This window comes from Histoplasma capsulatum (genome assembly GCF_000150115.1).
Source record: "Histoplasma capsulatum G186AR genomic scaffold supercont2.2, whole genome shotgun sequence".
Classification (NCBI taxonomy): Eukaryota; Fungi; Ascomycota; class Eurotiomycetes; order Onygenales; family Ajellomycetaceae; genus Histoplasma; species Histoplasma capsulatum.
The window spans coordinates 112219-130324 of record NW_025544802.1 but is presented as its reverse complement, the minus strand read 5'-3'; the positions used below and the strand labels follow the sequence as shown (position 1 = coordinate 130324).

The window sequence follows — 18106 nt, the reverse complement described above, 5'->3', positions numbered from 1 at the left end:
AGAGTATTTATTGAATATTACAGATATTATATATTTAATATTAAATATAGTGATTATAAGTAGATATTTTATTCTTTTTGAATAATTATATCTGAATATTTCTTTTCACACTCTTTAGTAAAGAGAAAGACCTTTAAAATGAGAACTTTCTTTCAATATCTATATCAGTTGATATTATTATTCATATTATAAAAAAACGTATCAGATTTCTTATTTCATTTTTATATAGATTTAATATTAGATAATTAATAAAGATTAATTCATTTTATTATATTTTTAATTCTTATTTCTTTTTTGAAAGAGACTTTGTTTCTGTATTTAAAGTTTCAATATTCTTCAGAGATTAAATCTTTCTTATTATAAAAAAAGCAACTTTAAAATATAAACTTAGAAGAGCCTTTTCATCATTTATAAATACAGCTGTATATAAAGATCTCATTTTTGATTCATTATATTCAATATCTCAGACTATTATATCTATGAAGATGAATAACAGAGATTTCATCAGATAAAGTATTCAATTTTTAATTTTTAATTAATTGAAGAGTATTAATCAGCTGTAAACAGCAGTGATAATTAACTATAGTGAAAAATGATTTGTGAGTAGAGATCAACTCTGAAATATTCCAGCTTTCATCTCTTAATCATTGAGATTGATAGATATCTCTAGATCGTCATATCATCGCTAGATATCATAACTAAACATCGCTGCTATAAGAGAGATGCTGTATAATGTTATTTTTGAATATCTGACGATATGATGATAATGCTTGTTGACAGGCCTTGAGATCTACACATAAAGACTAAAACTGTGTATGCATTAAACTTGTCAACAATTAGTTTACGCAGTAAAACTATTGTAAGTTTAGGTAACTCGTTTTGCATGAAGTTCAATATTGTTATTAAAGAATTGGCCAAACTCATAAACCACACTCGACTCTTCTTCTAAACCCACGTTCAAGTATTGATGGAGGTGGAAAGTTGGTTCATTGTAGTTATCTAGCAGGTGCAGCACTGCTTATATCAGTGTGGACCATGTGGCGTTCTAGAGAGTGATAGGGATGCCAACAAGTATTAAGTATTCTATCAAACAATTTTTTATGTATTTGCAATGGTAGGTCGCCGCAGGTCCCCGCTGCTGTATACCTAAGGTGGCGGGCGCGGCTGGCTATAGTCCCTTCGGCTTAAGCCCAGCCAGTGGTGGCCATTGACAGTATTTGATTTTAATATTTCAATTTAGCCATTTATTCATAATATGTTGGCACCTCCATTAGGCCGCCCCGGTGTTCTGCTCAGTACGTGACCTCAGCGGAAGTTGATTGCCAACATGATAAACTAATATGATCAGATGGCGTTTTGTAACTTCTGTTATATTCCAATGCTATGATAGTTCTGTGATTTCTAAGATATTTTACTTTTTGTAATAATACTAGTATCTACTCTCGCACTTGAAGCAGAGGTCGGGAACAACTATTGGAAAGCCAGCATGTTGAGAGGGCAGTGCTCACCATGACAGCATCAACTTTGATTTTGAATCAATTGGAAATCATTTAATAAACAAACACTACAATTGTATTCCCTAATAATTAGTAACTTAAATTTTAACAGTCTTTTAACACTGCACTGAAATGTGTTGTCACTTAGTACATAAATTTAAAGTTGTTTCGATTCCCCAGAAAATGTGGCGGTGCTGAAGATCTCCACGATAAGGTTAGGCGCAAATGCTTAATCCCCTTGCCGTCGATGTGGCAACTGGGCAAGTTCAGCGCTGGGAAGTAGCTTCCAAACAACACCAATTCCACTGCCAAAACGGCTGTCATTATGGATGATGGCTATGTAAACCACCAAGAATGCTCAGAGCACTATGATTACTGTGTACTAGAAGCTAGTGAATGGCCTAATTTACTGATATTTGACTGTGTTCTGAATATTGAAACCTCCTTCTGTTTCATGAGTAGAATCACAATAACTAACAATTGCAAGTGTGAGTGCAATAGAGATATCTACATCATGATTCACAGCATCAATAGCTCAAGCAATGTTATCCTAGTGTAGGGCACTCACTGAGGCTAAAGATAAAGTTGTAAGTGTACCATTGATGATGTCAACCTTCAGATATTTGAACAAGATTCAACTGAGCTTAACTGAGAAGTTTAATGACAAACTAAACAAGCTGGAACTAAAAATAACATATCAATTGACAGTGAAAAAGAAGAAGGATAAGTCTATAAAAGCATCACTCCTGCTCCTCATTTTCTCAATCCAATTCACAAGAACAACAATCATCTTCTCTTTCAATCAAACATTATCCTCGAAAACAAACACAAGGAAAAATAACAATATCCATCCAATTTCATCTCTTACTATCTATTTTGCAGCGATCCTCTTCCATTTGAAAACTCTTCCACGAAATTCAGAAAAAATGCAGCTCTCCTTCGCTTCCGGACTCTTGATGTTGGCTGCGGCCTGCGTTGCCTCCCCAGCTCCCGCTAATGCACCTGTAGCAAGAGCTGCAGAACCACAAGTCCCTGGACCAGGGGAATATCCAGGTCCTTATGATTTCCTCGGGCAGACCACAGGTCCGTGGGACTGGTGCGCGCCTACGGTTTATGTATGCTCAAGTCCTAGCCCAGTCTTATGTTCAATTGACTATGTAGCCCAAAGTCCATGTTTTGCTGACGTTGATCCCCTCCAGTGCCAATTTGATAGGGACTGCGCCCAACAGGAAGACTGCAAGAGGAAAGCTGGAGGCAAGGGCGACCTCGCCCGCTGCGGCTGGGGCGTGTGGCCTCGCTCTTGCTGGACTTGGACCTAGGTCTAAGCAAGTAGCCGGCGATCATGGACCATGGCAATTGGGATAAAAAACCAGTGCCTTGTGGACCATGTATATCCCAGCTCTAGCTTCGCTGCCTCCCTCGCATTCTGCAAACGAACATCCCCAACATCCAGCACACACTTCTATCACCTTCGCTAGCCCGAGTATCGCCTCGACCAACAGCATGCAACCCCCTTCCCACTCAAGCACACACCTTGGCTCCGTCCAACCCTCTGCCTCGGCGCCGGCAGAGCGAGTCTAGCAGTCCCACGAGCGGCCGTACGGAGAGTGGGAAGGACGGGTATGGCAATGTGGCGATGTGGTCGCGAACCAGTTTCCATCGATACCTAGCGGTATTTTTGACAGTGGGGTTTTTGGGGTCGGAGGCGGCGGTGGGGGTGGACGCCGTGGTGGAGTTTGGGGAATGGGAGGACTGCTGAGCTGAGTTGGGTGGCGCTTGGTTTGGATCATGGTGATGACGACAATTGCCTTTTGCTTTTGCTTCTTTTGTTGCTTTTGCTTCTTTCGCTCCTTTTGGTGTATGGAATTCCTCATCTGCATTTTAATCAAGCATGGTAAGCATGATGCACCTGTTTTATTTCGATTGTAATTTAGTACCTTGTTTCAAGACATATGTTCTGTGCTTTGTAGACTAGTTCAATTGTTAATACAATTCATTCTCAATTATTTATTGAAAGGCAATTGATTCACATACTGTACTTATATAAAAAACTTATTGATGTTTGATTTAAGATTTTTCTTGATGTTGAAAAGGCAAGTAAGTGGTTCATAGCAAACATAGTTTGTAAACAGTAGTAACAAACAGCAGCGAATGACAGCAGATGGCAAATTTAGAGCTGCTGGAATGTAGGATTCCGCACATCCATTTTTGCCACACTCAATGTTCAGCATGGATAAAGTCTCAAAGCAACTAAATATGTAGCCTGCTTTTATGGGTTAGTCTTTGTGGAGCTTTGTGGATACACAATAACCACAATAAGCATATCATAGGAGTAACAGAGGATGCAGTGTGAATAGAGCAGATAACAGCAAATGGCAAACATCATAGCAGATAATCATAAGAGTAATTATAGATCATAGTAGTGATATGCAAACAAGTGAGAAAAGTAAAAAATGAAAGAAATGCAAAACTTGAAAGATGAGCTGCAAACCTACCTCTTCAACTCCTTAGTCTTGAGTACGCCACGCAAACTAATGTCCCTTCAAAAAATATGAAACCCACACACACACACACACACACACACACACAAATAAAAGCTCAACAAACAAACAGAAAACAGCAAACAAAAACAAGCTCTAGTTTGTCGAAGCACCTTTGGTATATGACCAAACTGCGCTAGATCATGTCCCGCATAGCTTAACGCGGCTTGGTCCCCAAAGGTAATGGTGGAGGCATGGTAACTTGGGGTGGTCCATCAACGGGCAGAGGTTGAATGCTCGGCTTCTTTGGGGGAGGAGGGGGGGGAGGTTTTCGATTATTCAAAACTTCTAGATCTGGTCGGTTGAAAGCATGGGACGGTGGACGCTGAGGACTGTGGGCAGCATTAGCAGGTGGTGGAGGCTGCGGATCCGGATACGCGGGAGATTTCTGGTCTTCTATGAAATTATTGATTCGTTTGGAAATGCCATACTTTTGATCTAACTGGAACAACTTCTTCTTGCCTGACTCAATCTGCTCACTATGGCGCTCGCGGAAATTCCCTGTTGTCGACACTGCACTTCGCGCATCACTTGCAGATATGGATGTAGGGTCTCGACTGAATGAGTGTGCTGTTCGCAATGCATGTTGCTTCTGCTCCATGGCGGTGCCTTCAGCGGGAATGGGTGCTGCGGACGAAGCCGAGCTTGTCGGGGAGGTATTCATTTTGGAAAATCGCTCCTGCAATTCGTTCTGCGAGGTGTATGACGATATACCTCCCGTTGAGCTGGAACCTGTTGCCTGCGGACCAGAGTCCGCCCTGTGGATGCCGAGACTTGGGACGGATACCCCAGCATTACCAAGACGATCGATGGCACTTGTGTTTCCTGCAGATACTAGTCCGTTCGAGGAAGAATGATACGCCGGAGGCGGTGAAGGTGATGGAGACGGATGCGCTGCGCCTCGAGGTGGAAGTCTAGGAGGCAAAGAAGGTTTCGGTTTGAGAATCTGTTTCGATCGTAACTCATCCGCCGATCCAGTTGGAGCGTTGAGCCGTCGAACAGGGGGAGGGAGGAAATTGTCGGTGGATAACCCCGTAGTGTTAGCCCTAAACGGGACCGGAGGGGGGACTTTCTTTGAGCGTTCTGCTTCCTCAGTCTGCTGCTCCTCCCGCCCTTGTTGACGCAGCGATTGGATTTCTGCAGCGGATAGAGGCGTGCCCAATCCTGGCGTTGGGCTCGAGACTCCCCCACCACCCCCATGCCTGTTTATGTGTTTAGGTGGGGGAGGAAAGGAAGCCGGGTCCTTGAGAGAAGCTATAGGCCGACTTGAATGCTCAGAACGGCCATCCGAGGTACTCTTTCCTTTGCCTACCCATCCGGCCTAGACACAAAACGATCAGTCAGGACCTCGATTCCTCCGTTGGTGGCAATTTTATTGCTCGACGAACAAATGGGTTAAGTGATAGAGAGCGAAAGCAGAAACCAAAGCAAACATACGACTTGGTTGATGCCTTTGAAATCGCCCCGCCAACTCTCCCGGCCACCATCTTTACCCTTCGGATGCCACCCTTCCTTGACTATTCCTCGTAATCCACTCATTCTTATGCGCTGGAGTAAGCCGTCGTCACGCTGTGTTTCAACCGAGTAACGTTTGTGAATGATTATATGTTGGGAAATAGGATAACGAGAATGAAGTGTCTAAGAATTTCCAGTGAGAGCTGCTCATAATTTTCTCTGCGGTGTTGATCCCATCTCTCTTCACCTGTTTGAGTCGTGATTCCAAAGAGCGTCAGAGCCACAGCACAGAGCAAAATCACGTGGACTCCATGACGACTTTGGCAGGGTTGGTTTTGCCAAGACATTTGAATTTGAACACTGCAATGATTCATGGAGAAAACCACCAACCACCCTTTAAACCACACCCACGCCTCACATTTTGACACAAGGGGTCTGAAAACTAGATTAGACTAGAGGGCTAGTTGGAGAGTTAACGTCTGCAGCCATTTGATATCGCTTTCCTACACCATGATCGCCCCCGATATGAAGAATTATTAATTACCGCCAAGAACGCCAATTGTATCTATTCCCCCATTTAGAAGCAAAAAGTAATTTCATGAAGGCTAAGGGTCATCATTGTTCCGCAATGGATTGTCATCGATGGCATGTACAGACGTAGCTGCAAATCTGGGATATCTGCCGGTTTCGCCCACAGCTACGGCTTAGGCCATTCGTCCCAGATCCCCAATTACTCCATTTCAATCGTTCCGGGAGGTTTGCTTGTAACTATGAAGAATAGGTAAGGTATTCAATATTCGTGAGAAGCGGGAACGAACCAAGACGGAGAAGAAACCAAATAAAAGAATGAAAATACTTACTGTCGTAGACGACTCGGCACACTCCCTTGACCTCATTCACGATCCTCCTGCTGACCGTCTTCAGGAACTCGCCGTCAAACGGATACCAGTCCGCGGTCATGAAGTCTGTGGTCTCCACAGCCCGGAGCGCAATGACTTGGTCATGAACACGCTGGTCTCCCATTACACCAACTGCCTTGACAGGCAAAAGGGCCGCAAATGCCTGGCTGATTTTCCGGTACAGCCCGGCCGCTTTAATCTCTTCGATAAATATGTGGTCGGCCTCCCGGGCAATACGGACTTGTTCCTGTGAAACCTATTAGCAAGAATGATGTTTCCGATCGAAATATTAACATCATTGGTACACACTGGGGTCACTTCTCCAAGGATCCGAATGGCGATGCCAGGACCTGGAAACGGATGGCGCCAGACAAGTTCCTCTGGAATACCAAGCTGTTTCCCCAACTCACGGACTTCGTCCTTGAAAAGCTCGCGGAGCGGCTCAATGAGCTTAAGATGCATGCCTTCCAAAAGGCCGCCCACATTATGGTGAGTCTTTATGGTTGCGCTGGGTCCCTTGAACGAAATACTTTCAATCACATCGGGATACAGCGTGCCTTGAAGCAGCCATTCGATCTCACCCTCGTTGGAAAATCCCTGCGCAGCGGCCGCAATTTTCTTGGCCTCTTCTTGGAAGACTTCGATGAATGTGTTGCCGATGACTTTTCGTTTTTTCTCGGGATCATCTGTAATTCCCTTCAGCTTGCCGAGAAACCGCTCGCTGGCATCAACCACAGTAAGGTTGATGCCAAGATGCTTCGTTAGAGTTTCTTTGACGATCGCAGCCTCGTTCAAACGAAGGACGCCATTGTCGACGAGGACGGCATGGAATCGATTTCCAATTGCCTCCTGCATTAACTTTGCAGCCACTGTTGAATCGACACCGCCACTGACAGCTCCGATAACTTGTCCTTTCTCCCCGACTAATTTTCTAATGCGGTCGATTTCTTGGCTCACAAATTCGCCCATTGTCCAGTTTTGCTCGGCTTTTGCTATTCCAACTGCAAAGTTTCGAAGAACATCCTTCCCACGCGGTGTGTGCGTGAGCTCCGGGTGAAACTGAATGCCATAAATGGGCTTCTCGGTGTGTGCGATTCCGGCAAAGGGCGCATTGGCCGTTGTTGCGATGGTCACGAAATTCTCGGGAAGATTAGATAGTTTATCTCCATGCGACATCCATACCACAAGATCTCCCTCAAGCCCTTCGAATAACTTATCAATGTGCGCCAACTTCCCTGTGTGCCGCGTCACATTCAGCTTGGCATGTCCGTACTCCCTCTTGTCGCCTGCAGAGACATTTTTGCCGTGGTTCCACGCTATCATTTGCAAGCCGTAGCAGATGCCTAGGACGGGGACTCCTAGATCGAATACAGCTGTAGTCAGGAGGGTCATGTCAGTATGTACTTTGAAGCAACACTTCCACATCCGTATTGCTAGCTACATGAATGGCTCACCTGGGTCTACGTGCGGTGCGTCTGGCGCATAGACAGAGTATGGACTCCCCGACAGAATAACAGCCTTTGGTTTCCATGACAGATCGGCAATTTTCTGAGTACATGGGAGCATCTCAGAGTAGATGTTGAGCTCGCGGAGTCTCCTCGTGATAAGGTGCGAGTACTGTGAGCCAAAGTCGAGGACCCTGATTTATTCAGGATATTAGCACATCGCGGTTTCAATTTGCGCAATTGTGCGGGTTGCAGGACTCACAGAATGGTGTCGAAGGCCATATGAGGCTCGACAACTAGTACTTCAGCTGTAGTTGCCATTATAGATATATATACTGAGGGTATTGGGAGTGGTTTTGGCCGGATTGACTCCAAAGAAGGGAAAGGGAGCACAAATTTTTTGAAAGTTGCTGAGGGGCCGGGAAAATTATGTCACACAATTGCTGACTCATCGGTCCTATCAGATCGAGGGGTACATTGGTTGAGGCGACGAAGAACGCATCAATGTTATATCCATTGTACTCTCTGCAAATTAGGCATTCTGATAGATATGGATACATATTAAGGAAGCAAGGCACTAATACTGTAGGTTAAATGGGATCCCCTTGTCAACGTTGCTATATACAATCAAACCAGAGACAGTGCCTTGTTGGGGGGAAGTAAACTCAACAAATTATACCTCAATGAAAAACATAAAACATGCCGAAATGCCAGAGATTGTTAATAATTGATATACGCACGATGGGATTTACCTCAGGACCGCCAACTAGTGGCTGAGGTCAAGCGCCGCCGTTCATAAAATCGCGGAGCTTTCGCTTCCACTCCTCCAACTCCCTCGAGCGATCAGCCAACGACAGCTCTTCCAGCTGAATTTTGAGTTTGCTGTTCTCCTCCGCAAGTCTAGCATTGGACTTCCTCTCCATACATAATTGATTCTGCAGGTATTTGACCTCGGGCATATATTTCGCTGCAACCTCCTGCTGCGATAGAACAACCCGTCCATTCGCAATATTCAACTCTTGCTCCAGAAAACTGACACGTGCTTGCAAATCCCTCATCCGGGACTGAATTTCTACCCCCATCTCGAGTTCGCGGTATATTGTCGAAAGAGCATCATCGACTTCATTGGAGACGGTTTGGTATCTTGAACGTCGTGGCGCCGCTCCTCCCAATGTCGAATGGGCAGAGCAATCCGAGCGTCGTTGATCCGTGGAGTTTTGCGCTTGTTCTTTGGGGGACTGGTAAGGGTCGTTTTGGTAGGGGACGTCCAATCCGCTCTCCTGGGACGTGCAAAGGGATTTTATGCACCCTTCTGCTCCTGGTGACGGAGATACCGCCGTGGTAGGAGTAGCCACAGACTCACATGATATCGTATACCTTTCGCAGGTTGCAGAATAACGGTTTGCAGCATTCACTGCTGGGTGTGAACGTTTTGGGCTAAACTCGCTTTTCTTCAGTGAAGAGACCGCGGATAATGTAGTAATGTGTGCTGGGGTTTTAAGATGCCAGTTCTTCTCGACACAGAGAGGGCAGTGGAACGGAGAGGGCACGTCCGAGTCCCTCCGTGGCGGAACCAGGCAAATGGCATGACAAGAGCGCAGGCATGTTCTGCACCCAAAGACGTTATTTTTGAGTTTGCAGACATAGCAAATATCCATATTCGGGTCCCCGACTGGTAAGAATCTATCAGTGTCCAATATTAAAATCAAAAATGTTATGTTCAGGAAAACTATGCAAAACTGCAGTCACATACTTCGCCAATCCCGCGTCCCTAGAGTGTGCTCTGATACGAGTTTCGGGCGTCCATATTCGTCCTTGCCAACCCACATAAGAGTTAAATCAGACGCATCCTTGAAATTGTCAGATCCTTTGCCACCTCCGGCAGCCTGCATCTTCGTCTGATGGCAGGCTTGATGAGTTCTTGGCCTCTTTGATTCGGGCTGCAGGTTATCCTTCGTTCTCCAGCCTCTCCTTGCAGAGCAATGTTCTGGCACAGAAGATTCCATCATGGATGCAGATGGTGGTCTACTACGAACGCTTTGTGGAAAATCCAATATGCGTTAGCATCATTCCATCTGACGCCATCTCCCACCTCCACCCTCGGATGTCCACAATATTCAGCGTCGTTTGGTCATGGATTAATAATAGTTCATCCTTAGCCTTCCGAGTATCTCAGCTGGCTCAAGCACTCTGCCAAGACTCGTCGATTCAATAGGAAGAAGAGGAGAAAGATATGATTGGCCAAACTATGATAAAAATTCCCGTATGATTGAATGTAACCGATCCGTTCAACAATTCTCTGTTGTTGGAACCGATTTCTATATATCTCTCCTTTATAAATAGTATATAACATCTCGTTGAAATGTGCCAAATCTTGTCCAGGATCAAATTCACGCATGTTCAAGATTTCGACAAGATGGCCAGTAAAGTCCTAGAATCCCCCATCCAGAGTGACTAGTTATTAACAAAGTCCTCACAAGAGGCCTCAATTTCAATCCCAGTGTCACCATCCGTCCTCCTGGATCAGATCGATCTTGGGGAACCAATCAATCCTGCGGGAAGAATCGTTAGGGCTTGGGATGTCTTGGCGTCAGAAATATTTCGCTGAGAAGCAGACTCTGAGCATATCCAACAACAACCCCTCGTAGATGAACAATCTCCTCCACGCCTTGGCCTCTTCGAGGTTCACCTTACCTATCTCGTGGGCTAGCACACGAATCCCGTGCATCTCCCTTTCATTGTGCAGCTCCCAATTCTTCTTCTCCCATCATAGCTACAGGTTGCGCTCAGCGGCAGCCACACCAGCAACAATGGGGAGAGAAATTCCGGACGAGGATGAATCCCCACGCAAGCGCATTAAGATTTCAAAGGACCCAGATTCCAATTCTCCTATTACCCCTGTTTCTGTATTTGGGCCTCCCGCCGCATTGGACAGCCAGGATATCCAGGCGCTGAAAGAGGCGGAGGTCGGCATCACCGATTTTGTCAGCCCGCATCTCCCTAGCTTTTCCGGTATCTTGAAGAAAAGGTATTTCCTCAGGTACAACGTATATATACAACTTGGGTAACAGTGCTAATCAGGTCGTATTTGCTACAATGCAGATATACTGATTTCCTGGTCAACGAAATTCTCCCTTCCGGCGAGGTTCTGCATCTGGCAAATCTCGATCTCCCTCATTCATTTAAAGCTGCCACTGCCAGCTTAGGGCCTCCAAAGCCCACGCCTGCTGCGCCTGGGAATAACCAGAACGCAAATTTTTCAAAAGCATCAGAGGATGGTGAGAAAAATATTACGGAAACAGAAGCTTCGAAGGCGACCGCTACAGCGACACCCCAGTTTCAAGTGAGGATATCCGAGTTGAATCTGTATTTTCCCCAAGACTCTCTAACATCCTACTCCAGTTATCAGATGAGGACAACAAACTCCTTGAAGAATATTTCGGTGCTGAAACCGCTCAACAAATTATCCTCTTACACAGTCGGGCTCTCTCGCGACCCACCGCAAAAGTAAGCGATCTTGGGCGTATAAAATCTGATGTAATTACAGACAAGGAGCTCCGGACAAAAATCCACCAAGCTATTCGACGTATATTCGCGTCTCGTCTAGACTCAACCACGGAGAGCGATGGTACGATGGCAATAACCCCCATTCCCTTATCACGCAAGGGTGCCGAGTCGCGTGGTGGTAGAGGTGGACGGGATACCTGCAGGGGAAAGCTGGGCTGGAGCGAGTTAGGCGGGGAACATTTGCATTTCACCATCTACAAGGAAAACAAGGACACCATGGAAGTCGTGACGTTCCTTGCTCGTCAGATGAAAATGAATGCAAAGCAGTTCGGGTTTGCTGGGACGAAGGACAGACGTGGGGTAACTGTCCAGCGTGCCAGTGTTTATCGTGTATATGCGGATCGATTGCTGAATGTTGGAAAGTCGCTGCGGAACGCAGCCGTTGGCGACTTCGAGTATCGCACGGATCGCCTTGAGCTTGGAGACTTGAATGGGAACGAATTTGTAATCACGCTTCGCGACTGCCAATTTCCCTTTGGCCAGAATGAGGAGAGGTTGACCAATGGAGTTTCAAAGGCTACTGAAATTGTCTCCCAGGCTCTTCATGATCTTCGCGAACGGGGCTACCTTAATTACTATGGGCTGCAGCGTTTCGGGACGTTCTCCACACGGACTGATACCGTGGGACTGAAGATGTTGCAGGGCGACTTCAAGGGTGCTTGCGAGTGCATTTTACATTTCAATCCAGGAACTCTCACACAGACACAATCCCAGGCACAGTCACAGGAGACAAAAACCCTCATCAGCGCCGACGACATCGCGCGCGCAGAGGCGATCCACATTTTCCAGACAACGGGCAGATGCAATGAAGCCGCCAATAAGCTCCCTCGTAAATTCTCCGCCGAGTCCAGCATCATCAGGCACCTAGGCCGAAATAAAAATGACTATTTCGGTGCGCTAGGAACCATCCCCCGCAGCCTCCGTCTCATGTATGTCCACGCATACCAATCACTGGTATGGAATTTTGCGTCGAGCCAACGCTGGCGGTTGTACGGCGATAAGGTCGTCGCCGGCGACCTTGTGCTCATCAACGACTTCAAAGAAAGCGACGGGCTGGGTGCAGCTGCCGCAGTTGATGAATTCGATGCAGATGGCGACGTTGTCGTGCTGCCTGACGCGGGCGATAGCGCCAACGCTCCCGACGAGATGTTCGAGCGGGCGCGGGCCTTGACTGCGGAAGAGGCTGCGAGCGGGAAATATACCATTTTCGACATCGTCTTGCCGCTGCCGGGTTTTGACATTTTGTACCCAGACAACGAGATGAAAGCATTCTACAAGGATTTCATGAGCAGTGATCGAGGCGGTAAGCTGGATCCCTTCGACATGCGAAGGAGTTGGAAGGATATCAGTTTGAGCGGTGGGTATCGGAAGCTGCTTAGCAAGCCAGGTGCGGAGTATTCGTTTGAGGTGAAGGCGTATGCAAACGATGATGAGCAGTTTGTGCAAACGGATCTTGATAAGTTAAAAGAGTCGAAGAATGGCCATGAGAAGGCAAGGAGACCTGAAAAGGTGACTGAAGAGGTAACAGGACAGGTTGACAAGGCGGCTGCTGATAAACTGGCGGTGATTATAAAATTACAGTTGGGATCCAGCCAGTATGCGACCATGGCTTTACGGGAGCTTATGAAAAGTGGAGGCGTCAAGACCTACAAGCCGGATTTTGGCGGGAGGTAAGTATGAAAAGCGATGGGTAATAGCATGGATACCTTTTTCTATTTCCTTCATTCTTTCTCTCTCTTCTATGCCATTTCTTTTGGTGGCTTCAATTCACCAAAAGGTTTTTTGATTCAGCGGCGGAAAAGATCGGATAGCGCCGATGATGCTGTCAATACTCAACTCAGGCAAAATAGAGTTGAACATTCATTGATCAGCCACAAGAATTGATGAGACTACATCTGACATGGGTAATTAAATCTTAGATATCTCTCCGCATTTATGGTGCATGTTTCAAGGTGGAGCAGGCAATCTATCATTGGATTGTCTAGTCCAGTGTTTCAGGTGCAGATGTTTCATTCACACCATCTGCTGTTTAATGGCACCGTCCATGTGAATAAATACTAAACAATAGACCCACGCCTGTTTTCTTTATTATCGAGATTCTCTTTGTGTTCATGCTTTATCCATTCTCCAAAATACCTGATCTCCATAATCTACCCGAACCTGCTTCATCTTCGAAGCTTCTAAAAACCAGACACCCGTATCTGTGACACGGAACATACAAACCCTGCCTTGCTATCGCAGTTCTGTCATTTCCTTCATTAGAAAGTCGCTCAGGTGGTCTACAGCAAAACCAGCAGCAATAGACCGACCAAGGGATGCTCTCATCAGCCAAAACGCTCTACTTGATTGGCCTAGCCACTCTTGCGCAGGCTCATATGCGTCTCTACCACCCACCACCCTTCGCAGCCGCAAACAATCCGCATCTAACGAATGCGCCAGACTCTCACCTCGACTATCCCTATAATTGTTGCGGCCGCACCACACCTTTCCCCTGCAAAGGGTACCTAAGCCATTTGAACACACCACAGGGCCAATCCGTTGCCTCCTGGGCCGCGGGGTCGCAGCAAAATTTTAGCCTCACAGGTACAGGAAACCATTACGGCGGCTCATGCCAGGTCGGATTCAGTGTCGACAAAGGCGCGACATGGAAAGTAGTGAAGAGTTTTGAAGGCAATTGCCCGTATCGGGACGGCGGGACGGACCCGGAGAAGCAGACGTTTGAATTTACGGTCCCCAGAGACACACCGGTTGGCGTACAAGTATTTGCGTGGACGTGGATTAACCGGGAGAGGGAATTTAATATGCTTTGTGCGGCAGTGGAGATCACTGGAGCGGAAAAAAAAGGGGGGAAGCAAGATTTTGTGTCACGTTCAGATTCTGGGCATAGGAACGGGCGCCACGGGCGAGACTGGGGCCTGCCGCAAGGCCACCAGTACCGTCAGCGAGATACAGGCTCATGTACATGTACATGTGGTGGTGGTAGTTCGAGCGACACCGGCAGCAATGGTGCTTCAGCGACGACGCCACCAGCAGTGCCTTTCAATGACCGCCCAAGCTTCCTGTTTGCGAATATCGATAACGGGTGCCAGACACCCATGACGAATTTCGAAGTCAAGTATCCGAACCCGGGCCCTGATGTGGCTCAGGGTGATGGGGAGTATGAGCTGAAGTTGCCAGAGCCAGCGGATAAGTGTAACTAAATCTTCCCGGGTGTGCGCTTGTTTGTTTAACTTCTCTTCCTGCTGATTGTGCGGATGCCGCCTTCCCAGTGGTCAATGTACGGTTCATACTCAAACGTACTCTGTGTATGTATTTGATTTGCAGGCGAAATTGATGGGGGAGAGCTGCTTTGGCAAAATAAATCAATGTTTAAAAACACCAAACTTTGCCAGCGACCACACCAATATTACTCAGAATAAAATGGGTGTGTTGCTCGGGTAAACTAAAGAGCCCTCACTGAGGTCAACAGCTTTCTGAATTATTATTTTACTGATGGGAAATTTGAACTTGAGTATAATTGAGTCATTTTGCGCAGTATCGATATTCCCCGGACTCGTCGTTAGAGGTCTTTATGGTTCTTTTCCCGAGGGTCGACGCCCGATTGCTTTCTAGTCTGACAATAAGTGCTACCACAGGTGCGTTGAATCAGTATAGTTTCAGCGTAAACATCCTAGAGCTCCAGGTTCCGAGATCTGCGACTCACTTGGACAGCTTGTCCAAGAACAAGTAGTTCGATGCGATCCAGATCGTTATTCTGTATTAAGCACGTGCAAATCAAGCCCTCCTGCTCCAAATAATGAACAAGCTTTGAAGCTGGACTGCGGCATTCATGCTATCGCTGAAAATATAGAAGCTGTCAATTGAAGGTTCAGTCAGATTCCACAACCAAGATGGATTGTCGCTCGCTGGAGCTCCATATCCTTCTAACGGGGATTGTAGCTAATATTTTACACCCGTAGGTCAACCACTCATCTAGTATAACCTAACAACCCTATTGGCTAACTATGTAAAAGGAATGATGATATCTTGCACTGAAATGATCGGTGTTTTGGTGGAAGATCTGGTGGAAAATGATATCTAAGCCACTAGTACGGAAGCAGTCAAGTGCGGGAGTCGACCTTGGCTCAGACCACCATCTGACGTCATACTTTCCATACGCTCTCGTTACATGCTTGCACAGATATCCTTGTGGCCAGGCACAGGGCGCTTAGTTACCCAATCATAAAGATCGAAACCTGCATTCTTATATATACTAATATCCCTGAACCTTCTGGGGAGATGCCAGACTCGAAGAGACACCTAGCTTTTTCTATGTTGAACGCGCGCTAGAGCTCTGTCTGTAGGCTTTACTCTCTCTCTGCTATTCTCGGGAGATATCAGATAACTGCTGGAGTCTCAAGTCTCTGGTAGATTCACGTAATGGATAGAAACGATAGATTTCCATAGCGGCTAACGGCTATTATGTTGTATGACCTTCTCGATAAAGGGAAAAAGAGCCAGCACATGCCTGAAATTCGCTCCCCTATGAGATCGTTAAATTTATTCTACAAGGCATAAATTTGAAAATCCTGTTTAAGCCAGAAGCAATCGAGCATGAGGAGTATTTCGCTATGACTATGTGTACACTCGAACTTGTTTCTTTTATACAAGGGACTCTTAACCGGGAGAACATTTGATATATCTCATCCTCCACCGTGGGGTGAGTGGGCGAATAACCCTGTGAATACATTAACCAGTCAGCCACCGGCGGACAGTGGCATAACTGGACAAGATGGAGCAAGCTAGACTATCTAGGTTCGATAACCAGTACATGTACAGAAAGGATGGTTACATTTCTCTGCGCTAGATTTTCAGTATGGGTTATTCCACCCCCTTGAGCATCATTTTCTCCTCTTCCTTCTTCCGCTCCGCTTCTGTTGCCCGTTCAAACCAGCTCTCCTCAGCGCTCAGGTCCGGAGGCTCCCAGAGCATCATGGCTACCCATTCCTTTCCCATTAGCTCCACAGTTCCCAGGTCCCGGAATCCAAGTTTCTTATATAGTCCGGCCCCCTTGAGACTGGGCTCCAATCCCACGGGTACATTCTCCGCCATCCCTTGCTCTATTCCCCACTGCAGCAGCATTTTCCCAATTCCCATCCGCTGATATCCGGGGTGAATTGCGAGCATGCCGACATACCAGAGCTCTGGAAAAATGTCTGACGGGAAGTTACCGGCCGTTGCTGAGGCGTAAGTTCGTAGCCTGGAACTATCGATGGCGTTGTTTTGGATGAACATATCGGCGTATCGCAGTTGTAGGTTTAGCAGCCGTCTCTCTAGCCCTGTGCATTTTGGGTGATTAGGATGTTATTATTCCTGGGTCAAACGGAGTGAGTTGCGTATATGTATGCTTCGGCGAGGATATTCACGCACACCATCCGATGGTTTCTTTGTCCTCCCTCCACTTCCTGGCCTGTGGAGAGTCGCCCACGCGCTCCCAGGCACAGTAGCCAACAACTTTCCCCCCTGACTCACACCCTTGGCCATGCTCCTGACGATGCTCTCTCCCGACCTCATCTTCAGGATCTGTAACAGCAACATTGAGGACCCATCCGGGGGTCGAGAACCGTACCTTGGTTCGCATCAAGAAGCCAGCCCGGTATTCGGAATAGTATTTCAACCGGTTCGGAGCAAGCCACGCCCAGAGTTCATCATCCAACAGAGCATCGGCCAGGATGGAGGCGACCTCCGGGATGTCTGCCGCTTCGAGTGGGCGGATGTGCATTTCTCTGTAGGGGTTTTCTTTTTCGGTTTATTTTATTCTTTATTTTTATTTTTATTTTTATTTTATTTTTTTGTTTGGCGGATTCAAAGTGTTCACCGTAGCTTGCTGACGTTCGTGGTTGGATTGTCTTCATTTCGGACTGACTGTGCCGATTGCATCATGGTTGCAACAGCAGGGATAATATACGAGACCAACCGCTCGATCCAGGGTTGTATCCATTGCTAGTGGACTAGCACGGCTGCGAAGGCATCAGTGATGCTCGTGCCGTGAGCATTGAAAAAACATCCATCCTATAATTTTCGTATTCCTGCACACGAGATCTTTCTCAGTGGATCATTGGCTTTCTGAAGCTGCATCTCTTCCTCCAACGGGGCAACATCAAAAATATATAAAATGTCCTGTTCTGTTGACGCACGAAAGGGTCTTCTGGTCATCCGAAACATCTCCTCACGTTGGGGATTGCTCCGCTCCAGAGCCAAAAAAAACGCCAACGTTTCAGTTCGCTCGGCTATTCAGCTAACAATCAACTTAAACAATCTTGAAATGGCCTCTTCGATTCGCAGGGCCCTACCGTCAAGCTAGATACCAGGGCCTAGAAGCTGTCCTTGGTGGCTCACCAGCCACCCTCGTCTGCCACTGGCCCACGAAGGCGACATCAAAAGATCTTCATTTTGCTTGTCAAATCAAGGCAGGCCGCCGGCTCCATGAACGCTTCGGCCTCGAACTCGCCAAACTTTGCTATTTTCATGGTCGACCTTCCGAAACTGCCAAGCCCTTTGCCGAGCGATGCACGAGCGATGAACCGAAAAGTCTAACTAATGATGAAGATCATGAACTTCTAAGCTAATGAGATGCGCTCCTTGCCGAAGACCGTTTCTTCAACGCTCTTGGATGCCACCTTGATGACCTGGCGGGTGGGGTTGCTCGGCATCGACTGGACATC

General features: G+C 46.7%; 6 protein-coding genes across 6 annotated transcripts; 3 read left to right on the top strand and 3 right to left on the bottom strand.

The window, feature by feature from the left end:
- Positions 1 to 2316: 2316 nt before the first annotated feature.
- On the top strand, positions 2317 to 3541 carry HCBG_01256 (uncharacterized protein; the record flags this gene model as incomplete). The annotated part of the gene is made up of 2 exons (XM_045428306.1): positions 2317 to 2592; positions 2696 to 3541. The coding sequence occupies 2 exons, from the start codon at positions 2423 to 2425 to the stop codon at positions 2859 to 2861; spliced, it is 336 nt and encodes a 111-aa protein (XP_045290092.1).
- A 652-nt stretch (positions 3542 to 4193) lies between these two features.
- Positions 4194 to 8156, bottom strand: HCBG_01255 (GMP synthase; the record flags this gene model as incomplete). The annotated part of the gene is made up of 7 exons (XM_045428305.1): positions 4194 to 5357; positions 5474 to 5674; positions 5899 to 5933; positions 6352 to 6637; positions 7003 to 7763; positions 7845 to 8029; positions 8098 to 8156. 7 exons carry the CDS (start codon positions 8154 to 8156, stop codon positions 4194 to 4196), a joined length of 2691 nt encoding a protein of 896 aa, XP_045290091.1.
- A 458-nt stretch (positions 8157 to 8614) lies between these two features.
- Positions 8615 to 9727, bottom strand: HCBG_01254 (uncharacterized protein; the record flags this gene model as incomplete). The annotated part of the gene is made up of 2 exons (XM_045428304.1): positions 8615 to 9507; positions 9589 to 9727. 2 exons carry the CDS (start codon positions 9725 to 9727, stop codon positions 8615 to 8617), a joined length of 1032 nt encoding a protein of 343 aa, XP_045290090.1.
- A 918-nt stretch (positions 9728 to 10645) lies between these two features.
- On the top strand, positions 10646 to 13076 carry HCBG_01253 (pseudouridine synthase; the record flags this gene model as incomplete). The annotated part of the gene is made up of 3 exons (XM_045428303.1): positions 10646 to 10863; positions 10938 to 11178; positions 11238 to 13076. The coding sequence occupies 3 exons, from the start codon at positions 10646 to 10648 to the stop codon at positions 13074 to 13076; spliced, it is 2298 nt and encodes a 765-aa protein (XP_045290089.1).
- Positions 13077 to 13777: 701 nt separating this feature from the next.
- HCBG_01252 (uncharacterized protein) lies at positions 13778 to 15132 on the top strand (the record flags this gene model as incomplete). Its single annotated transcript, XM_045428302.1, has 3 exons — positions 13778 to 14559; positions 14672 to 14826; positions 15038 to 15132. The coding sequence occupies 3 exons, from the start codon at positions 13778 to 13780 to the stop codon at positions 15130 to 15132; spliced, it is 1032 nt and encodes a 343-aa protein (XP_045290088.1).
- A 1130-nt stretch (positions 15133 to 16262) lies between these two features.
- On the bottom strand, positions 16263 to 17163 carry HCBG_01251 (uncharacterized protein; the record flags this gene model as incomplete). Its single annotated transcript, XM_045428301.1, has 2 exons — positions 16263 to 16720; positions 16914 to 17163. The coding sequence occupies 2 exons, from the start codon at positions 17161 to 17163 to the stop codon at positions 16263 to 16265; spliced, it is 708 nt and encodes a 235-aa protein (XP_045290087.1).
- Positions 17164 to 18106: the final 943 nt, after the last annotated feature.